Source organism: Limanda limanda, chromosome 10 (assembly GCF_963576545.1).
Source record: "Limanda limanda chromosome 10, fLimLim1.1, whole genome shotgun sequence".
NCBI lineage: Eukaryota > Metazoa > Chordata > Actinopteri > Pleuronectiformes > Pleuronectidae > Limanda > Limanda limanda.
In genome coordinates, this window is record NC_083645.1 from 8,702,979 (window position 1) to 8,726,238 (window position 23,260).

The 23,260-nt window shown below is 42.1% G+C and overlaps 1 protein-coding gene across 1 annotated transcript in view; it reads right to left on the minus strand.

Annotated features, from left to right (window-relative positions):
- The window catches only part of tenm1 (teneurin transmembrane protein 1), a 165,317-nt gene that overhangs the window by 82,352 nt on the left and 59,705 nt on the right, over positions 1-23,260 (minus strand). Inside the window, exons 5-7 of the mRNA XM_061079393.1 lie at positions 17,553-17,726; positions 6,418-6,620; positions 4,044-4,251 (exon numbers count right to left, since the gene is read on the minus strand). Coding sequence (XP_060935376.1) covers positions 4,044-4,251; positions 6,418-6,620; positions 17,553-17,726 — 585 coding nt within the window. The remainder of the gene's footprint in view (positions 1-4,043; positions 4,252-6,417; positions 6,621-17,552; positions 17,727-23,260) is intronic.

The window sequence follows — 23,260 nt, forward strand, 5'->3', positions numbered from 1 at the left end:
TACTTCTATCACTCTGATCATTACCGTGGTGGTCAATGACAGCGTACACATTCAAAAAACACGTTTTGCTTATATCACCCTGATTGTGAAAAAAAATTACATATTGTGTTGCATCAGCATCAGTCAATGTATTGTTTTCATTTTCCTTAGGTTCTCATATTTTGCTTCTTGTTCTACTCTATACTGTTATTGATTTGACTTTATTTTATTTATATATTTTCTCAATGGTCTTTTGCTATTCTCTTATTTATACTCAATTTCTTTCTTGTATCTAGTTACTATTTGCTGCGGGAAAAAGCTCAATTTCCCGACAGAGATCATCTCATTTCGCCCCTCATCTCCTCATAAAGCTCCACTCTGGGGCTACAGCAGTGTCTCTTATTAGAATTTATTGTACTGCAGCTCAATAGATTTGGATTTTCTGCCTCTAAAATGATGGCGTGTGTGTTTGTAACCCTCGTTAGAAGTGTAAATGGACAGTGAAATGAACTCTGACATCAATCCATTAATATTATTTTCCTCTTTCAAGCCAAATCACTACATTAATTATTTGAAAAACCTTAACAGACTAAACGCTGCTATTCCGGGGCCATCTGTTGTGTGTATATTTGTTTTGATTATTGAAGGGAGGGAAATGAGAAAAAAAAGGAAAGTCAACTTTTGGTGAACACGGCTGTTTCCTGTTTATCTCCAAATATGTGACTGAAAATAGGTCTGGTATATTCCAGACATTTTACAGACACCAGACACTTCAACAAATGTTTGACAGTTCTGAAATAAAATCTGTGTTAAGCTGCATACTGTCAGTGGTCATATAAAGGACCCTGTCAATATGATGATAAAAGATGTCTCCAGTACAATGTTTTGGCACTGGGGAGCGGTTTACTGATATTGGCTTACAACTAGGGCTTTCAATGATGATCTAAATGATTGGCATTGAGAAAACTCTTTTCCTGACCATTTACTGAATAACATAAAACCTATATAATAGAAGGCACAGTTAAGGTCACCAGGGGAAAAAAAATCCCAAAAGTGATCGTTTTCATGGAGTGCTTCTCATAACACTCTGCCTGATCATCATATATCACTTTCTGCATAATTGCCATATTACCTGTCTGCTACGTAAGCCCCTAACCCCCACAGGATGTTAATGTGCTACATTCTCAAACGTTGTTTTGTATTATTTGAATACAGTATTCTCTTAAGGACCACTGGACAAAGTGGGAGTGAAGAAACTGCCCTGGTAATTATCCACTTGTCTATATTCAGCCACGTACTCTTGCATTATTCACATCCTTCAATTTACACTGCCATCCGTGTGTGTCATAGCAATGAGCTCCAGTTAGCAAGCCCTGTCATTACTACAGGAGCTGTCCTCCCCTTTCTAACGCCTGTCTCTTGCCATGCCAAGCTTACTCTTACAGGAGGAAAAGTTCCCCTCAAATGTCAATGAGTTTCAAATCACTTTTTCTTTCCCCCGACCAGCACTTTTCACATCTCTATGTTTTCGGCATATCAACAGAAAAAAAGGTAGAAATCACAAGAGAGTGAAGGAATTCTGAGATACAAACAGAACAATGAACACATAATACATCTGTATAACTATAAATGAAGGTCAGATATTTATGTTGTCTCTAACTGCTGGTATTATTTGAATGGATTTTTTCCGCTCCATTTTTAAATAATCTCCATCCGGAACACCTTCATTGTACAAAGCATCTCCATCCAGACAAGAACAGAAAGACGACTACAAAAACTCAGACATGCTGGGCCAATACATTGCTTTAAAGCAGGGGTGCCCACACTTTATAGGCTTGTGAGCTACTCTCGAAATGACCAGCTCAACAAGATCTACCCCCCCCCCCCGTACCCCCTCTTTTTTCACGCCAGGAAACACACTGAAAAATGATTTTAAACGATATAGATAACATATTTTATATTTTATATGATATAAATGATTAAATATGCATCCCATAGTTTGTATTCCCCTTCTGTTGTCCTGGAGATTTAGTTTTACCAATTTTACCAATCACATTATTAAATGTCCCCCTCTGCACACAAGCAGTCATATAGATAAAAAGAGAGAGAGAGGGGGGGGCTACGTATTCTCCACATAGGTTTGAGTGGAGAATACGTAATTTACCCTCCACACCCGACATAGCAAACAGTGGAGAAGTTCTTGAAGATGGATGACATTAAATTAATAATTTAAGTGGAGAAGTACAGTGAGCTGTATGATCCTCCAGAGGTGGGACCAAGTCATTTTCTGGCAAGTCCCAAGTAAGTCTCAAGTCTTTGCCCTCAAGTCCCAGGTCAAGTCCCAAGTCAAGACAGGCAAGTCCCGAGTCAAGTCCAAATTCAAGACTGACAAGTCTCAAGTCAAGTCCAAGTCCTGCAGTTTGAGTTTCGAGTCCTTTCAAGTCCTTTTGATCACAGAGTAATGATATATTTACATGTATGCTTTTAAAATCTGTATTTATTTATTAAAACAAGTGCAATTGAAATTGCACTTGCGGGGGCCGCTCCTATGCAGTGCAAAAAAGGACAACGGCTCATAAATCCAATCCAAAAACTGTTATTTTTAATTAAAGGAGATCTTTACAAATTTAAGTGCAATGACATTAAACATGTCAAACATTAAACATTTAACATGTCAACACAACATTTAAGAACTTTTGGGAGGACATGTCAAGACATGAACCACATGACAGCTAAAATAAAAAGTTTAAATGCCGCTGTCCCACTGTATATTTAAACTTTTGGTTAAACTTTGGTCCACCTTTAGAGCACTAGTCTACAAACGTCTTGTTGAGTAGAGCTCATTCGGGTCCACTTTGCAGTGAACAGCAATCCAGCACAGCTGAAGAGTCACCTGCAGGCGGCCGAGGCAGGTAGGCCAGTCGGCTATTGAGTTTCAGGCAGTGTTGTCCATGAACGAGTTAAAAAGAACGCGTTCATTTTTATGAGAACGTTGAACTAAACGCAACTTAATGACAAATAATGAATTTGAACGGTAAACACGTTCATATTATCTGAGGTCAAGCTGAAACGTTACGTAATGTTTCCCTTCTCCTGAGGAGAGACGCTGCCTAAAACGAATGCTTGCACCATGTCGTTGTGATCGTTGTTGTGTTTATTTGAAATGAAATGCAGTCTTACAGGGCAAAATACCGTCTGAAAGTTGCAATTCCGTTTTTCAACTTTTTTTTGTTGAGGGGGGGGGCTCTTGCATATAGCACCAAATGTGCTAGGGCCGCCCCTGTGTAGCGCAGTGATTCTCCCACCGGTGCGGCGCGGAGGCATAACAGGCGCGCGACCGGGAGGAGAGAATGCGAGGCGGATCTAATATTATAGCTAATGTTTTGACGTCTGCATCTCTTTAACGGCGGAGCAGTAAACAAATCGCTCTTTCGCCGTCATCCACTCTATGCAGCTCTAGGGATTAGCGCTGCGCGGCGCTTCGGCGGCGCTTCCGCGTCCGGTTTGAACCCGGCGTGACGAGCAGTCCGCCCCGGTTGACGTTCGCAACATCGTCCAGGGTGGGGGGCGTGGCAGTGGCGGCGGCAGGGGCGGAAAAAAAGTGGGTACGTGCGCCGGAGCGTCCACGTGACTGCCTCTTGTCCAGTTGTGCATCGACCCACACTGCCTTCGCGATCGACCGGTCGATCGCAATCGACGTATTGGGCACCCCTGCTTTAAAGTCTACATCAATAATCCGTCAAATACCATCGAAGATGAACACTGTGGTCCAAGCAATATTGGGCAAAGCAGAAGGCTACAAAAGCTTTTGATGTGGTGTACTGATGCTACATTTAGCTGCTAATTTGTAATCAAACCTAGCAGTGCCAACCAATTATTGAGATACTGGTATATAGCCTCTATTGTTGTTGTTTTTGTTTCTGATGCTCATTACAAGAAGCAAAGTCGGCATGCACAAACCAAGCTGTGATGTCATTGTTTCCCTCAGTTTGCGTGTGGACAGGGTGTAAATGGCTGGGAGGAAATGCGACTACTTTCGGGGAATATGTACTAATCATGCTCACCTATGGGACTGGTGTGGAGCAACACTTGCTCCAGGTTGCGTCCATCGTTGTATAGAGCAAGGTGCCAGGTGCCGGGGTCCATGTACTCGATGAAGCCCGTTTCTTGGAGGCCACTCAGCAGCAGGCCTTTGGGAGCTTTGGCAGTTGAGATGGGATCCGTCAACGACCTGGGCAGCGCCTTCCCATCCAGCAGTTTCACAAAGTCGAACTGAACACAATTCAGTCACACAATCAGTCAACAGAAAGACACAAATAAATGCGGTGGAGTATATTTGCAAGCCAAACGTTGTGCAGTGTTGTGTGGCTGTTGCTGGGTAAACTTTATGAAACTGCCAAATGAATGCTATCGGAACACTGCCTGCATAACAGAAGATGGTGGAATAATATTAGATGTGGATATCTGCAAAACATGAAGCCAAAGAATGGAAGGAAAACCGTCAACCATGTCAGCTCCGTCCACCACCAGACATGCTCTGAGGCAGTTGGTTTGATAGCTCCATGTGCTGCTAATAGCATGGGCAGACTTTACCACCCTGGTTTTCAAACGCATCAGACTATTATTTTATCTGGTTCAACCTTCCTGTGCTTTTTTTCCGTTTCTCTCAACCTCTTTAACTTTCCCAACCACCCTCGTCTCTCCCTCCCTCTCCATCCTCAGACCTCCTTGAACTAGCAAGCACTCGCTGAGTCTTATTCCCCCTGAGGGCTGTGTGTCACACTAGTGTCAAAAACAGCTAATTAGACCCCTTCATGCAGGCAAGTACAGGGGTGTAGTGATGTTAAAAAGAAGACGACTCAGTGTGTGTTTTATATGAGCTTCACGCATGACACAATGCTGTGTCTTACACTCTGTACGACGGGCTTGTGTGTGTGTGATGTTTCTGGGAGTCAGACTAAATCCCAAATCAGTTTCTTTGCTAAAACAACGTGCATCAACACTTTTCATTTGTCCATAGGGAAAATAATAAAATGTCTTCTCTTGTTTTTAATTGCCAACGGAATTTTGCACCTCAACCAACATCTGGTAGAAGCAGGAGCCACACAGCCTGATCGTTCTTCTGCGTCTCAGCAAGTCAAACTTCATTTTCCATCATCCTATTAATACAGCTGAGCTCAAAATGTAATCGTTCTCATTTGCATAGTTCTGGTGCTGTTGTCAGAACAGGTATAAAAAACAGTGATTTGTTCATGGCTCGTAAACGCTTTCTGTTAAACAAATGGTAAATGGATTTGTATTTATATAGCGCTTTTCTAGTCTGATGAAGACCACTCAAAGCGCTTTACAGTACAGTTTCACATTCACCCATTCACACACACATTCATACAGTGCATCTACTCGCAGCACTTTGTTATTCTATGGGGGGCTATTGAGGGTTCAGCATCTTGCCCAAGGACGCTTCGGCATGCAGATGGTTCAGACTGGGGATCGAACCGCCGACCTTCAGGTTGGAGGACGACCACTCTACCCCTCAGCCACAGCCGCCCAAACAAGCAGACAACAATTCCTGCTCGGCTGCACTAAGGTGTCGATCAAATCGTTATTTCAGTCTCACAAACCTGTCAGATAAAACAGGCATTAATGCAGTTTATTGTTACCTGTATTGTTTCTGTTGTGGCTTTACTGATCTTTTAAAATGACTGATCACAGACAAGGTTAGAGGTGACAGGAAGTCAGCTTTACTGCCACACAGTCACACAACCTGACCTGCTTTAGATATGGAAGAGGTCAAATAAGAAAGCAAGGTAGAAATGCTTATTTACCATTCTCACAGTGCTGCCTTATTTCTCTAGTTGTTACTGCACATGAATCCTCAACACCAAACCTTCAAACTGTACTGAATAATTACTGTCACTGACCAAGCCACTGGACTTTAGCAGCACTGCACATTCACACCCTTTACTACTGTAGTACAAGCAATCTACAGGCAATTTGACTGGAGACAAAACAGTGAATCGGAAAAAACCAATTCCAATTTCCAGATTGGGTGAAAGTGTGGCTCACTGTAACGTATTGTCAGGCTGAGTGAGCATGCAGCGGAAATTAAGCAGAGCACAGGGCAGAGATTGGGGGAGACGATGGATACGGATAGCAGGAAAATACATTTATTGAGCACATTGAGCAAATTTGATTCACCTTTTTTTCCACCTAATATAATTGTTGGAAATATGGCACGAAAAAAGTATTTTTGTATGTCTGGAATAACCCATGAAGAAATAATGATTGAAGCACATTATAGTTGAAAACTGCCTTAGTGTAGATGAAAGGCCAAAGCAGAGAGAAAAAAGGTGCATTAGTTTGGTTTGTGTTCTGAGGTAGCTGAAGCAAATAAGCCCATCTGGGTAAACAGCATGCTCTAACAGGAGCCGCCTTTACCTGCGTGTGTGTAGGCGGTATGTTCCTGCGTCCATAGACCCCCAGCAGCGCGTTGTGTGAGAGCGAGAGGTTGAACTTGATGTAGGTTGGATGGTGCACAGTCATGTGAAACCTCCAGAAGAGACCCGGCGGGATGGCCTGGCTCTGCTGGGTGCCGACGTCGACCTCGCCTCGGTCGATGGCTCGGCCTCGCACCCACTTCTCTGCAGGTGAAAAAACAGACAGGGGATATTGTTAGGTCAAATACGGCAGATTTATCAAGGTCGACAGCGAGTTCTATTCAGTATCAGAGGGAGCAATTAATAACCAACCTGATGTCCTCAAACATTAGCGTGATCAGCGGCCGTGCTAATGAAGTGAGACTGAATAGACATCAGGAGTGACTGAGCGCTGGTGAAAATCCTGCTTTTCAAGAGACCCTGCTTTGGCAATGCTTAGGATAAACTCTGCATAAAGATGAGCTGCTTTAGAAAGGGAGTGTTTTGTCTGAGAGCTGTCCACTGGGGCTTTGTGATGTGCTATATTAGCATCTTCTAACAAGAAAGAAGGTAAAAAAAAAGAATGTGTGTGTATGTGTTAGCATGCGTGTGAAAGGAGAGACAGAGAGGTTGATGACAGAGAGTGAGGAGGGCAGGGGTACACACACACACACACACACACACACACACACACACACACACACACGTGCACGCAGGCATTCACAAACAGCGTTACAGCACATAGATAGTGTCTTGACTGAGAGCTTGTCTTTGTGTGTGAAGAGAATAGGTCTCTCCAGCAGTCCCTGGCCATCCTCTCCTCTGCTCTCCATAAGCCTTTATCATCCACCGGGCCTGAGTGTTTTGTGCAGGGGAGCCGGCGAAGCGTCCGAGGCCTCTTTGTGTCGGCCTTTATGGAGAAATATATCTCTACTTCTAAACTAAGATGGAGGAAATACGGTGACAGAGGGGAGCCAGCCGATCGTTACGGCCACAAAGGCAGAAGAACAGTTAGGGGCAGATTCATGGACGTGGCCGCTCGCTCTCAATCCATAATGCCAACAGCTTTACCACTCCATTATTGCGACAGCATGCACACCTACAGGCTAGCTGACATATATAACATGTAGTGTCACAGGGATAGGGAGGCGCAGAGTGCAGGCCTGTGAGAGCTCCTGTTTCCTCTGTCACTTTTTAGCCATGCTGGTTCTCTCAATAACAATATTGGTCTGTTGTCCCTTAAACTATTTGATGGATTGCCACACATTTTTTACAGACTTTCGTGCTGCGCATAAAATAGATCCTGCTGACTTTTACCAAAGCACCACCAGGAAGTTGAATTTGTGGTTTTAAATGAAATGCTGCACACAATCATGACATGGTGCAATAAGTCTAAGCTTAATGTTTACTGTGTTTAAACATGCAAACCTAAGAGGGTTGACATGGAAAACATTACTCAAAAAACTGCAGAGCTGCTGGCATGGCTGTTGATACTTGGGGGCTTTCAGACCTATATTTGGTCATGACCAGGGCTGCAGCAATCGATTATTTTACTTATAAAGTATTCTATTGATTATTCCATCGATTAATCGAGTAATCGGATAAAAATATACTTTTGCGTGTGTTTGTGAGAGAGTTTGTGTGTATGTTGAGCAAACATCGTGATGATAAACGTGAATTAATTTAATAATATAATAACATCTAAATACCTAACACACTACTGTTTGATAGCTACTGTTACAGCACACACACATGTGCATTCAAGACCATATTTCATTACATATTTTCAAATGGTGTCATGTTAAAAAGCTAAGCAGAAATTAACATGGCTAAACATGACGTTAAAGCTCAACAGAACTCTTTAACCTACTATTGTTTCATACTGACATTTCTTTTCAGTTAAGATCTACTACAAAATGTCAAATATTATGCAAATAAAAGCCAAAAACACAGAATTGTTCTTTTTATCTTCAATCCCCTTTAACTTGTATGGACGATGGGATTGAAAGATAAATTGATTAATCGGTTAATTGATTGAACTCGACTGAGCGGTGACAAGAGAGTTAGAGAGAAAAAGTGGTGGAAAAAGACAAAAGGGAGAGAAAGATGAGAGGGGCTGGAGACGAAAAGACGGTTCAAAAAGGTTTGTGATAAAAAGAGAAAAAAGGAGAACCATAAATGATCCGCCTCCTAAAATCTGGACCAATTAGAATAAAGGCAGCTTGGCAGAACTGAGTTGGGCATTAGCGCACTCCTGCCGAGTGTACCTCAGTAGTCTATTCCTTTCAATGCTAATCCTCACTCCTGTGCCTGGCCACAAAATATAAAGGCCAGCAGAGGGATGGATGTCCCCAGGAAAGCAGCCTTTTATCCGGCACTAGATGAATTGGACATGAATAGGGCATGGCAGTTGGCAGCACACTGGCGGCTAGACAGGCGTGCAGGCGGGCCGACGAGCAGGCTGACCGGCAGGCAGCCTGGCAGATGAGCAGGCAACTCCTTCTGATGCTAATTACTGTATAGAGCCTCGCTGTTTCTGATGCAACATGGGGACAGAAAGCGGCGCTTAGGTCTCCCGTGAGGCTGGGCAGACGGGTTTGGAGAGACAAGGGGGTGGGGGTGGTGTAAAATAAAGGATGACAAAGAGGAGGAAGAGAGGCGAGGAGAGGACCATGTCCAAAGAGGAGGTGGTGTGAAGTTACAACTGCAAATGCATGAAAGAACAAAAACCCCTCGCTGCATCTCTCCCGCTCTCTCCTTCCGTCTCTGCAGCACAGAATCTGCGCTCCGGTGAAAAGAGGGAAGGATTGAAGCATTTTGGGAGTCCTGCAGAAACCACACGGATCACATGGCGACTGGGGCTGCTCCAGGCCTCCCAAGCTGCTCAGATTACTGCTGTCAGTCAATGTGTTCCAACTGCACCGTAGCCCTGTGGATCTCAGCAAAAAACAACTGAGACCGCTCTTTGTAAAACATCTTTCACAACAGCAAAAATCTATCTTTATTCCTATTTGGCAGGAAAAAGCAATATAAGCTTAAACAAGTGAACAGAGAGGTAAGCAATTCTTCACACCTTGCTATCTGGGGGCGTTAATCAGGGAAAAGCAGCTTGAAATTCACACTTGCTATCGGTTACTTAATACAAAATCAAAATAAATGGCATCACATGAATGTCCTCTTGTGCTTTTCATCATCAGTTGGCAGAAGAAGCAAGTTGTAAGCAGATATGTGTTAAGGTTTCTTTCAAATGCTTCTTTAAAAGGGGGCGATCAAAGTGTTGCATCGCTTATTCATGTCTGCCATTAGGCTCAACGGGCCCTTGTGGGCAGGTTGCTTATATCCAACACAGTGTTCAGTATAATAATGATGCTGCCTCAACCAATTACAGCTGCAGTGCGACATGGTGCACAGGTAACACCGCTGATGCCCTCATCGACACTGCTCACCTGCAACCCGCAGCACACTATTCTCTGGTAAATTAGCCCTTGAAAGGTGTCAATGCGACAGGTGATCTGGACCAGGATGGGTTTTTACAGTCACACTCTTAACTTAACTCCCCGTTTCTAATGACTGGCAAACATCTCCTCCACACTGTCAGCCTTCATCCTTCTTATTAAATGTGTTTCTCAAAGTCGGTGCGAGTTTGCCGGACCATCTGTCTGTGTGTGTGCGGTGCGTCTGACTTTTGCGAGGGCGTCTAGCGTGCGAGTGCACCAGGCCAAAGAAGGAGATGAGCTACATTGGGACACGAGGTCTAATTAATTTTTCCTGCCTACGGCTTATTCAGGTAAAACAATTACACCTGTAATCTATTTTCAAAGGAACTAAACTGTCTTTGCAATTAATGTTATTATCCTTCACATTCTAATGAAGCAGGGAACCGAGTAAAAGTGAAGCCCGGGTCTTGGTGATGGGACGTGTCTGGGGGGACCTTGCGTTGGTGTGTGTGTGTGTGTGTGTGTGTGTGTGTGTGTGCACAAGTTAGTCGATACTAAAGCATAGGCCTGTGTGTGAATCTCTCACACATTGCAGACAACATTAATAGTGTTCCAAATGCAAGCGAGATTGAGTTTGCCGCAGGATGAATAAAAATATCACAATGGCCAAGGTCTCTATAATTACTTGGATTCAATTAAGGGCCTTTTGAGCAGGTGGCTTAATAAGCTTTCAGCCTCCTCTCTCCACTGTGCAGCCTAATGAGTGTCAGTCAGAGTCAGGAGAAGATAATGCTCTTGGCCTTAGGGCCTTCCATTACTCCGCCGTCCTCACCTTCCATCGTCAGGCCTCGGGCTATGTCTGTGACAGACATGTCGGACTGTTCACAAACTCATTCACTCCATGGGGCTCTGAGTGCACCTACATTGTTACACGTGTAGTATGTGTTACATAAAATCACACATGGATAAAAACACTTATGTATGTTTTGATTGCCCTCTCCTCAGCGCAGACTAACTCCATCTGGGCTCGGAAGGAAAGAAAAATAACTTAGTGGTATCCATGCTGCTAATTTGAACCGAGGCATACATCCATATTCTATGTTCTTTTATTCCCTGCACAGCTGATTTTATCATAACTCAAGGCAGTGGGGGACGTACTTGAAGACCCTGAAAATGTGTTTACTCATTCAGCGTCGTTCTATCATCACTAGAAAATACCAGAGTAAGAACAGGCTGGCGTATTTCAAACTATGCTTTTCCACCACTTGTGCTCTTTTCACTGGTTTGAAGTAGGCAGTAATCAGACACATATTCATGTACCAATCAGAATTTAGCAACACTGGAGTTGCTGTCAATTAATTCATCAGACTGAAATAAAGCCCCGCTTTGAGTAGTAACCTCTTTATGAGGAAGCAGTTTTTTCGTTAACTCGAATTTTTGCCCATTTTGTCATGAATATATATAAATATATATATTACTACAGAGCATTGTTCATTAGGCTTTGAAGCTCGTCACCAGTTTGAATAAATCCTTATTTGCGACCTGATAACTTTGTGTGGTCATCAGTGGCAGATCCAGAACATGTCCAATGACTGCTTCATGAAAATTCTGGATGATCCAGACATCTTTCATTTCAGATGAAAAAGCTGAGCCAGTAACTGTATTTCCATCAATGTAGGTGAGAAACAATGAATTCACATCTCTAATCTGTTTTTGCTGTCACACAGCTTTTGGTTTTCTTTCATCTGTATTAGTGTGATTCGGATTTTGTCTTGATACCTTTGTATGTCGACAGCTTGGAACAAAGATCTTGAAAAGCATAATGTTGCCATTGACGTAACGACAGATGAACAGAGAAGATCAATGTGAGGCAATCAGGAAACAAACAGTCCTCAAATGTCTACTCAGCACAATAAGACACATATTTCCATCTGGTTTGCTGTGTTTTAATTCTGATTGAGGTTTGTCTGCATGGCATTTGATTATCTTGCAACATCTACTGTTTATGTTTATGAACCCTGGAAAGCTGTAGAAATTTGTACGACTGCACTTTGTCTTTTCTGTATTTCTGTTTTGCAGAACTGAACATCAGCCACATGTATATGATTTTTGCTCAGTAATCCTAGTTTATGTACACTAACCATAACTTTATCATTTCAACATTATGCAACAGATTATTTACAGCAAAGGCCATCAACGGTCAGCACATACTGATGAAATGATTTATGTGACGGACTTAAAATACAAGTCAGTTCATCCTAAGCCAAAGACAAATCAAAGCCAAAGGCAAAGCTGTAGTGGAGTTTAATTTATTGTCTATATCCTACATAACAGTGGCAGCCTCATGAAACTGCTCCTTCAGCTACGGTCAGTTTGACTACAGAGAGTTTTTAGTCTTAGATTGTTGGTATTTGAAGGATTGTGAATTATTCAGTAGTAGTAGTAGTAGTAGGAGTATTTTAGATATTATCCTTTTAACTTCTTTCAAATCATGATTAATCTTTAAAGCACTTGGGGTATCTTTCACCTGATGCCTAAAAAAAATCTGTTAAGCACACTATGGCAGGAGGATTTAATTCAATAATAAAAAAGCAAGTTCTAATCTGTTCACCAAACAGATAAAAACTGACTTTTTTGTCAGAGCCTCAGACATCAATCTACCACCCTGAAATGTCAAGATGCAGCAGAACTAAGTCCTCTGCCTTTGATAATGTGTCATCTACACTGTAAATACTGATAGCAGCTTGAAATCATGTTGAATTTCTTCAGCAATATTTAGATGTTTTGGCTGAAGGCAAAATAACAGACAGACATGTTGCTGCTGTTGGGCTTTCTCAAGTCGAGGCGCTCAGGCAGGAGGTTCACTAAATGATCTATACTCTCTGCATGTGTGTCTGGTAGTGTGTGTCTGGGAGTGTGTGTGTGTGTGTGTGTGTGTGTGTGTGTGTGTGTGTGTGTGTGTGTGTGTGTGTGTGCATGCACGTGCGTGCGTGTGTGTGCATGTGTTACATGCTGAGATTGTATCCCAGCGTGAGAAAATCAATGAGACCAGTGTAAGAGGGACTGGTCCATCAGCGTTTGCACACATGCACAACGCACATGAACACTCATCTCACCCACACAGACTCTCACAAATACACACACACACACCCACACACACACAATTCATTTTCCCACACACATACATACAATATGCACACTTTCTTACACTTCTGCACTGACTGCACACATGCACAGTGCTCAGCCCCCGTCCCCTCCACTCTCTCTGCACGCAGTCTAGAATATTGATGTGCTCTTTAAGAGCCCTTCTCTCTGTCTGTGTCACATTCCATCCATCTACACACCGTTTCAAACCACACAGTCACATAGAGTAAAAACAATTCAGCCCTAATTCTACTTTCCTACAGTGGTTTATATGATCACTGGATAGGCTCAGACGGCGTTCCACGAGCTCCACGTTTCATCATCTTCACATTATAATGAGGCAATGTGCCCCTCTACTGTATGTCAGTTTTTATCATTTCACATCATTAATATATTGGGCTTATCACGCAGAGTGAAATATTATTCCCAAAGTCTGATGTACTTCATTAAGGCAGGGAATCCACTGACAGAAAATTGTAATCTCCGGGCACTTTTACTTTCATCTGTGCCAGAGGAATTCCTGCGTGTGCATGTATGCATGTGTGCGGCGGGTGTGGGCGTGTCCCCATGCTCGTATGCATGCATGTCCAGAGAAAAGAGAAAGATTTAAGTGCATGCACATCAGCTTGAGGTTGATAATCATGGGGTGAGTGGCAATTAATGTAGCACTAATTAGAGAGTCTTTTATGTGTGGAGGACTAAGAAGGGCTCCTGGTGATCTCTCCAAACAGCAGGAGAGATGGCACGACGAACATAAAACACAGCGCGCACGGCTTGACAAGACACTAGCCTTACGCGGCTGACACAACGTGTCAATTAGTATCTAGTGCCGCGCTGTAAACTGCTTGCGAGGTATATTAGAATTCTGCCACTTCGGAGCCGGAATTTCGGCGCCGAGCCAACAAATCAAATGGAGAGCCTATCTCTATGGCACTGAAGTTGACATAAAAACAACAACACTAAAAATACATGAACAAGAACACCAGAAGATTACCACCTTCCAATCATTCCAGCAAGCTTGTTTCATCTCTCCCTACTGTGTCATCAGTTTATTTCAAAGCAAGCAGAAGCTGATAACTATCCTCCAATCATTCTCCTCTGCTATCTTTATGCCCCCACTGTTATGATGTTACTTGTGTTTATAGCTGTGCAATAAAACATGAAAATCATTTATTTCAGTAGAAAATACGAACATTTTCCCGCTTGGTTTCTTTGTTTTGTTGACAAAGTTAATGAAATTGGCTAATAACTTATTTCTTGAACATTCTAACATCAACAATGACTTTGATGCCTGAGGTATCATTTATGGTGAGCATCTGAAACGTCCTTCAAGTAGATTGGTATCCATCAGTCATTCCCCTCTCCTCCCATCACTCACTCTTCTCTCTCCCTGCCGTGTTGTGTTTTTATCCCTCCTGTTCCCTGCAGCCTCCTCTCACCGTCCTTCGCTGTGTAATCTAGGGGATTGTGTGGTCTCTTGGTGTGAGAGGTGATGGGTACAGCAGGATGAGCGTGATAATCTGCCACACTGGATTACAGCCTAATCTCTAATCTCTCCGGCCCTCCTCTGCCCGGGGACCACCTCCACCGTGCCAATTTTATTAATCTCAGTCCCCATGCATCGACGGCTTAGCTTTGCCCATTTTGATTTCCCAGCTTTCATTAAGCATGTAACGCGATGGCAGTTGAAACAATAGATTGTTGTGATGCAACACTTGGAAGCAAATTCCGCGACCCCTGCGTGCTCTATCGGAGGATTTAGCTACTGATGAGTGTTAATCCGCAGAATGTGAGGATTCATCAAGAACAGTTGCTTTACGGATGTCCCAGGTTACCTAAATTGCAGCGGGTTGCAGTTTGGTTTGTGCATTGCCAATATAAGTGCTGAACATGGGCTTCAACAGCATCCAATGTAATATCCATCACTCAGGCTAAGCGTGAAGGTTGCTGTGTCCTGCCTGACTTCATGACCTGGAACACTCACAATTAATGTCCCATATCATGGGGTTAAATTGGTGTTAGTAATTCTGCTGGCTAGTTGAGAGACAGCTGAGTAGAGAAATAATATTCTAATCACGTACTTGCTAAGAGGGAACATGATTAACCAATTTCCTTGCCTTTCTAATAAATGAGTTATCAGTTCAAGGCTGATCCCTGCACTGATGTCACTCTAGCGTATTGGAACATTTATTGTGCCAGATGTGTTATGTATGAAATCTAGAGGTGTAGAAATGTCTTGATTCTGAGATGCAACGCGATGCGGAGGTGGACAACTCTGAATGGATGCAGAGACTGAACATAATCGAAAAAAAATACCCCACTGCGTTGTATAATTATGACCACAGCTGATCAGGACAGACGCACATTAAAGGTTTGGTTGTCAGAGTCGTTTTCCTCCTCACTGGCCCGCTTCATGATCCAGCAACATTGATTAATAACTTAATACATGTTTTTATCAGTTTGTGTGGAAGAGGGAAAGAGACGAACAAAGTTCCTCCCACAGATTACCACTAAATGTGGTGTTTTAACTTCATTGTTGAAGAAGAAGCAACACCCTGTTTATCCAGGAACATAAATATGAATTCAGCAGGTTTTCCTCAAGATCAGTTCTTAGTGTGAGTAAACCTCAGAGGAGCAGAGCCACTTGTTGGCTTGTGGAGTGTTGTGCCTCAGTGCAGTGGCACTGCTAAGGGGGGGCCAGGTGGGGCCTCTAAGTATCTTAACGGTGAGGTGAATATTCGAAAGTAGGTACAAGTATAGGAATAATATTTAACAACTATGTATCTACACTTGCACCAGGGGAGTTTCATTAAGTCTATTAAAGCTTATCCATAGCTAATGTGAGCAGACTAAATATTGGTTTATCAAATACTAGTTTATTGCATCACCTTGGAACACACACCTTTGATATCAAACACTATTCGAGTCAGTTCTCAATGATAACAGTCATACAATGAATTAATAAAATTGATGTTAAGCTGTACAATATATACCTGTAATAACATTAGAAGTCAGGTCAAATCATAAGTAAAAAAATATAATAACATTAGACATTTAAGACAATTAGCAATATTGTCAGATGATTTCCATGTGATTGCACAAACTGACACAAGAGCACTAATAAATTGAAAAAAACTGCGTAAAGACATGTAAATATGCTTCTGTATTTGTATATGTTACTGGATGGACTTTTCATTAATTTCATTTAGATGACATAAAATAACACTATTTAGTCAGCAAGGGGTCAAAGTATTAGGGTTATTAAGTATAGTGGGATCCAGAAAAATATTAGACTTTTGGACCCATATGTATGTTGACTGAAATAATCTGCAAAAGCAGCAGAACTAGATAAATTGTTATATGACTTAATTCAGGGGCTGAATTCTTTGGAGGCTGCATTTGAAGACAGATCGAACGGCATAATGAGACGGTCCCATTTCAGAGACTCCAAACAATGCCAGGATTCTTTGCACTTCCATGTCAAACCACTTTTCAAAGAGAAAAGGAGCTGGCAAGGTACATGATGCCCAATCCTACACGTTATCACGCTATCACACTTCAACTCAACCGAACAGCTAACGAAAAACATGTTTAAAAAAAGAAAGATGCATTAAAATGTTTCTGTTGCTAGGCGACAGTAATGGCGGGATAAACTGGGGACACCGATTATGGAAATCCTCCTTAAACCAAATCAAAAGGAGACAGTCTGGTCTACGTTGCACTACTTCGTCGAGTGTGCAGACTATTTCCTCCGACAGGCCCTGAATTGAGACACAGCTACTGTCTTTTTTTAATACACACACTTCCTTGTCATAACCTGTCACCTACATTACCCACAATGCAACTCAACCAGAAACAGTTTGGCTCATGTGTGTTTTGCTTGTACAGTTAATGTAGCCTCCAGCAGTGATGGGGAGCATATATACTGGAAATCTCACATCTTTCTAGCTCTACTCCCCAGATTCATTACATTTTTCAAACCTCTGGTCTTCAGCCCCAGCCGGCACTGCCCCAAGACATCATTTGCCGCAACTTATCAGATTTTTTTGAAGCTCTCTTTATTTGGCTTCAAGGCTTTAATATGGCTCCAGAGGACTTTCTCACATGTGTAGTGTTACTCCCCAAAACTGGTCAACACACTTTGATGTGTAAAATCTGTGCAGCCCATGTCTAAAATTGATAAATCTCACATGTGTACTACAAATAGACTCATGTTCAACCTGTAAACTATATACAGGCTATTCTAAAGGGATACGTTTCCATAGTAACTTAGGCAAGACTTAGTTTAGAGCTATTTCATTTCCTGAAAATAACCTGACTTACCAAAATAAGCTTAGCTTAAATAGTATTATGATATAATAAGAAAAGTCCTGGTTTAACAGCACACAAAATAAAAGCAGCCAAGCACTGTAAACATGAAATGAAACGCTTTAAGCCACTGTTAACTCCATACCTTTAATGTTTACTAAATTAAAAATTACTGTATTACATTTGCTCTGTTACCATGTCAATATTTGAGTGCAGAACATCTGTTATCGGGGTGCAATACTGTGAATGTGTGTGTGTGTCAGCTCACCTCTGTCCCCAGTGTGTGTGTTTTCCGGGTTGAGTGTGTCCAGCAGCTGTATGGAGCTGGTGGGTCTGGTTTTGCCGCGGTCCTCCTGTTGATGGTCCGCCGAGCTCAGGCCGTTCTCGTACAGCTGGCTCTCACCGTGCCGCAGATGCCAGGTCAGACCTAACAGGTGGACCGCTGCAGACACACACACACACACACGCACAGTGTCAGCAAATGGGAGAAGAAAAGCAGAGAGAAAGGATCATTATTCAGAGCATGCATGGAGGTGTGTCTGAATCGTCTTTAATGCCCATCTTAAAGGTCTGACTCAGTTTATGTGCCTATTGGTGCCTGGCAACACAATGGTCAATTAGCAAGTAGACTAACAACACACACACACATAAACTTGCTGTCATGTTTGTAAACACACACACACATATGCACGTACACACGCACATGTGAACGTTGAACACGGCAGAGGTGGGCAATTAAGGCAGATCTTCAGAGCCTGAGCCCAGGGCTGGTATTAAAGAGCTAACACAGTCTTTTATGCATGACTAATGATGCTTTGAAAGCTGCTGCCGATTCACAATCCATATGGGCCTTTTAAACAACAAAGGATTTGGGAGGATACCGGATTCCCCCTCCCACTCATAAAACTGTTTACTAGGACAACAATCCGACATGCTGTTAAATAAAAACAACAAACACCTGCCCATTAAGGAAATTAATTAGTGTCTTGCAAGGCCGTCAATGAAACGTTCATTAAAACATTCACCTTCTTCTGACCAGTCATCAGGCTCCATTCATGTTTGATTGTACTCCAACCCTGCTTAAGTTTTCACTAATCTAAAAAAAAAAAAAAAAAAAAAAGGTAATGTCTCTTTGCTGATAGGAAGAACAAAGCAGATGAAGTAAATCGTTGCAGGTTATTTTTCCTCCTCTGACACATACCGCACATCAAACAAAAGCAAAGACTCAAATCACAAAGTTGCTCTGCGCTGGTGGCAGCGAGAGGAAGGCTGCTGCATGCAGATCAAGGTAAGGAACTTCTAACGACTTCAAACATCTCCGCTGTCTGTCTTCTGACGCCTGATTGCCGACACCCAGAAAAAGCACTTGACACGCGCTTGCACAAAATGGCTGCTTTCAAAAAAACAAATCCACAATTATACAGCATGACCAGCACAATCGCACAGGTACAGCACATTCACACAAGTGCGTTAATGTGCCTGCTGTTGTGTTGTGTGCATGCATGGATGAACGCCCACGCACCAATACGCTCGCCCACACTCGATCCCCAGCTGATAAGAAATACCTAATTAAAACTCCAGATAGTTCAAAGCCATTTGCAGTCACTTTGCAACAGCAGGGGAAAAAAAACTATTTTCTGAAAAATACAGCAAATCCATGATGAGCTGTGAGAGCTGAAGCCAATTTGGTCCAATGCTCCACTCCAGCATCTATGGGGATCAGGAAATCATACATTTCAACTCCTGACTAGCCCGAGCCACTGTTGCTTTAGCTATCTACTCATGCACAATATGAGCCCTTCAAAGCAGAACACTGACGATTACTGGGGCCATGAGGGAGACGCCATGCATCATTTAATTCATACTAATTGAACTGTCAGCCTGTGACGAGACTAGACATGGACACATACAGATTCTTCAAATCAGGATGGGTACAAGTCACTTATTTAAATGTTTTTCTTTCCTTCACAGTACTTTTCTTATTTTTCATTTTAAAAAGATATGGTGTGGGCGGACTTTATAATTAATGCATTGCTGTGACATTAGCTGTAATGACTGATTCTGATGTCTTCCTTGTACATTCAATTTCATGGGTTAAAGTTTCCAACAAAATCCCCTCTGGTGATTGGAGCGGTATGTACTGCATCTTTAGCAAACAGGTTGGAGAAAAAAGACACAACCAAGTAGAGAGGAATTGGCAGAGAGACAAACTGACGACAGTCGGAAACGCATTTTGTTTAACAAAGATAGATTGAGACCAAATACAGGAGAGATTTCCTTTGAAATACGGCCCGTTATCAATTTTCTCCCATTAGAAATAGACATAAAATATAGTGTTGCAGCCACAAATGTAGGTCTGTATGCATCATCACTGTTTCTACTGCATTATAATATGCAGTAGAGTGGAACAACCTATCATAGTTTCATAAATTAGTCAGTAAGAGCTCAGTGAAGGATAACAAGTTATTCCCAAACTGAAACATTTAGGATTTTCACCATTCAATCTCTCAAGCTCCATTCTCTCCTTACTTCCTCTCATCTGAATTGCTTTTCTTCTCTCCTTGTACTCCGGAACCCCCCCCCCACCTGCGTTAGCCAAGTGTCACCCACTCCACTAATGACTCGGCAGCGACAGTCCTCCACAGGGCTCTCCTATCTTCTCCTCTTAACCATTCCAGCCCTCCTCGATAGCCCCTCAGACTTTACTCCTCCTGCTCCTGCTCATCAGCCTGCATCTCGCGCACTCTCTAGCTTTATGGCTGTTGACCTTTTTGCTAGAACACTTAGCATCTAGAGTCACAGAGCAACACACACACACACACACACACACACACACACACACACACACACACACACACACACACTAACACACGTGGAAGCGAGGACAGATAAGGACCTTGATGATGACAGGATGGTGGAGGAGAGTGCGAGTTTCTGCGTAGGCTCTTATACTTTTGAGGACCTGATGCCTGATGTACCCACAGTCATCTTAAGCCTGCTGAGGACATGTTTGTTGTTTTTCACTTGACCGTGTTAATTCTGCGTATTTAAAAACTAATTTGGGATCAACAGGCAAGGACATGACTAGGGCCTTAAAAATCTTTATATTTGAAGATACAGCTGAAGTGAAATTTAGGATTATATGCAGTCTCAATTATTTAGTGCAAGGCAAAGCTTTCCCCAGGCTTTGGCATGACACTCTCCTGCTTGAATCAGTACAAAAGATGTGCAAATGTTGAAGGTCTATTTTTGACCTTTGAAACATAGTTTGACAAAACGATGACAACTAAAGGTCCATTTACTTTCTTTTTCCAGATGTGCCAATTCAATTTGTGGAACAAAATGAAACCTATAAGTAAAAATGTTAATATGACAGCTTAAACAATATGGTAAATACTCATTTAGAAACATCGCTATCAGCATTTATATTTGCCGATATCCACCACTATGAAATTTTTTTTTTTACAAAATAAAAAATGCCAAAAAGTTTTTTTTCTTAATTAGTTTTTTGCATTTGGTTCTATTTGTGTATTCTTCTTTACTTATATTTATGGTAAAGTTAAACTTAAATTTAATTTGTTTGTCATAATCGGCATCAGAAATGTGTTACTCCCTATAGTCGGTATCGTCCCACAGAAATTAATTTTGGTCTGGCTGAAATACGCAGACCGAATCCTTTATCTCTTTAGGTTTCAATTCTACTTTAAATTGAATTCTGCTTAAATGGTACAAGCTGTCAAACATATGAGTAATTGCTAAAGATCCACCTAGTCATATCTCTCACGACAGAGACAACGAGGAGCTTTGTAGCCCTTTGGGGTATCTGACATCTGGGGCATTTGCACAATTTGCCCTGTAGGCAATCCAGCTTTGCTCTTGACTGCATTTTGGTAATGAAAATTCGGTCACATTAGATTTAAGTTTCAGCTGTGTGCAAAGCTTATGGTGAGGTGAGGCTAACACTTACGCTTAGTAAAAACCTAAGCAGTCAAAAGCAGTAAGTAGTGAATTCAGCCGTAAAAAGGAATAGTTTCAAATTTTTGGAAAGTATGCTTACTAACTGATTATCCAGGGATTAGATTGATACCTCTGTCTGTATGGTACACATAAAGCTAACTCCCACGGTGGGTTAGCTTAGCTTAGCTCTATCCAAAGGTACCGAAATCTACGCGTGCCTTTAAAGTGACAAAATCACGGTACGGATGCCCTTACTCTAACCCCTGCTTAGAAACCATATATTCTTTTTCTCCAAAATGTCCAACTATTTAAATGAATTTACACATTCAAGGTTAAAGTTAGATAAATTGAACCACAGGAGTATTTTGCTCCCAATTGCATGAAAAAGTGTTCTGAATTTGCTGCAGCTCTGATTCTTGCAACCGACAGGCTTCTTTTTCCCCATAGCAATGGCAGCCGAGGCTCGTGGGTGTTATAGTATTTACAGCCATCTGCTCCACCAAAGTGATGGAAAAACAGCCTGGTTCTTAGAATTAGAAGTGAAATAATTAAAACTGATGGTGGTGACACAATTATAGGAAGATATCATTGAATTATCCAGGAAACTGCAGTGTTTCTGTCTTTAAGTCTTTTCATTTAATCCTTCTTGGTCAGATTTAATGATTAATTGATTAGAATCAGGGAGGGAAACTAAAGGAGAATAACCAACGATTGTCCCAAGTGAAATTAAACTGTTACAGTGTGTTATTTGTCCTTTATATCTATGCTGTAAAGCTATCTTTTCAGTTTAGTCTGAAACAATTTAACAAGTATGAAAAGTTCCTCAGCCCAGACTAATGGACCCAAATTAAGTGACCAATTGCAGAAGGTTGAGACAGCATTAAATAATAAATGAAGGAAAAGAAGAGGAGGTAGTATTTCTTGCTGTTTTCCCCACCAATGAAGAAGTTATTCATATTATTTGCTGGTAATAATACCATAATGATGACAACCAATGTAGGTGATGAGAACAAGATGTGCATGTACAATTTGCAAAACATTAACCTTGGTTTGTACCATGGTCCGAACTTTCAGGTGTCCAAACTTTTAAATGAGAATTTACAGTAGTAAAAATCCTGCTTCCCTCACTTCTTAACTCTACTGCCTATAGGATTCAATACATTTTTGATTGTATGTGTGGACACACAAAAATACATACACACTAGCACAGACACACACTTGTACACTTGACGCAGCATGTAGTCACTTATGCAAGCAGCATGTGCTCAGCATGAACCTTCACTCTCAATCTCTTATGCCTCTGTCTGTCAATCCATCTCTCTATCAGTGTCCATCTTTCCCTCTCACCCTCCCACACAAAATGCACACAACCGTCACATGTTGGAGATTGTCTCGGAGTGAGTGCAGTCATTATAGCACGAGGGGCAGCAGCGGTACAGTGTGGAGGGCGAGCTGCAGTGCAACAAGCTAACAGGCAGAGGCCTTCGCACACATGAAGCATTGATCAGTGCAACTGTGTGATGACTGTCAGAGGTAATAGGACGGCCCTGCTGTGAGAGGGCTTCTGTACTGTAACCTCGCTGTCCACTACCCCACAGAGAGTGTGCGTGGGGAATGTGGCAGGCTCAAGAGAGCAGCATCGGTTGAGTGAGTCAGAGAGTTCAGTAGTCGGAGTAAGAACCGCTCGATGTGGCCTCTTGCAGGTTCAGTGTGTAAGGTTTAGGTGAAAGGGATCTATTGACAGAAAGTTAAAATAAAATAATCCTAGTGATGTGTTTCATCTAAGTTATACAAATTGTTGTTTTATTTACCCTAGAAGGGGCCTTTCATATTGAAATACTCTATATTTGCATCAGGGGGGGTCCTTTCTATGGAGGCTGCCATGTTTCTTGTAGTAGCTCAAACTGGACAAACTAAACAGCTTTTGAGTTTTTATGAAAACTGAAGGTTACCACAGGTTCTCTTACATGTTTGAAAGGGGAGGGTGAGGTGAGGGGTGTTCAGCTGCAACATGGGACT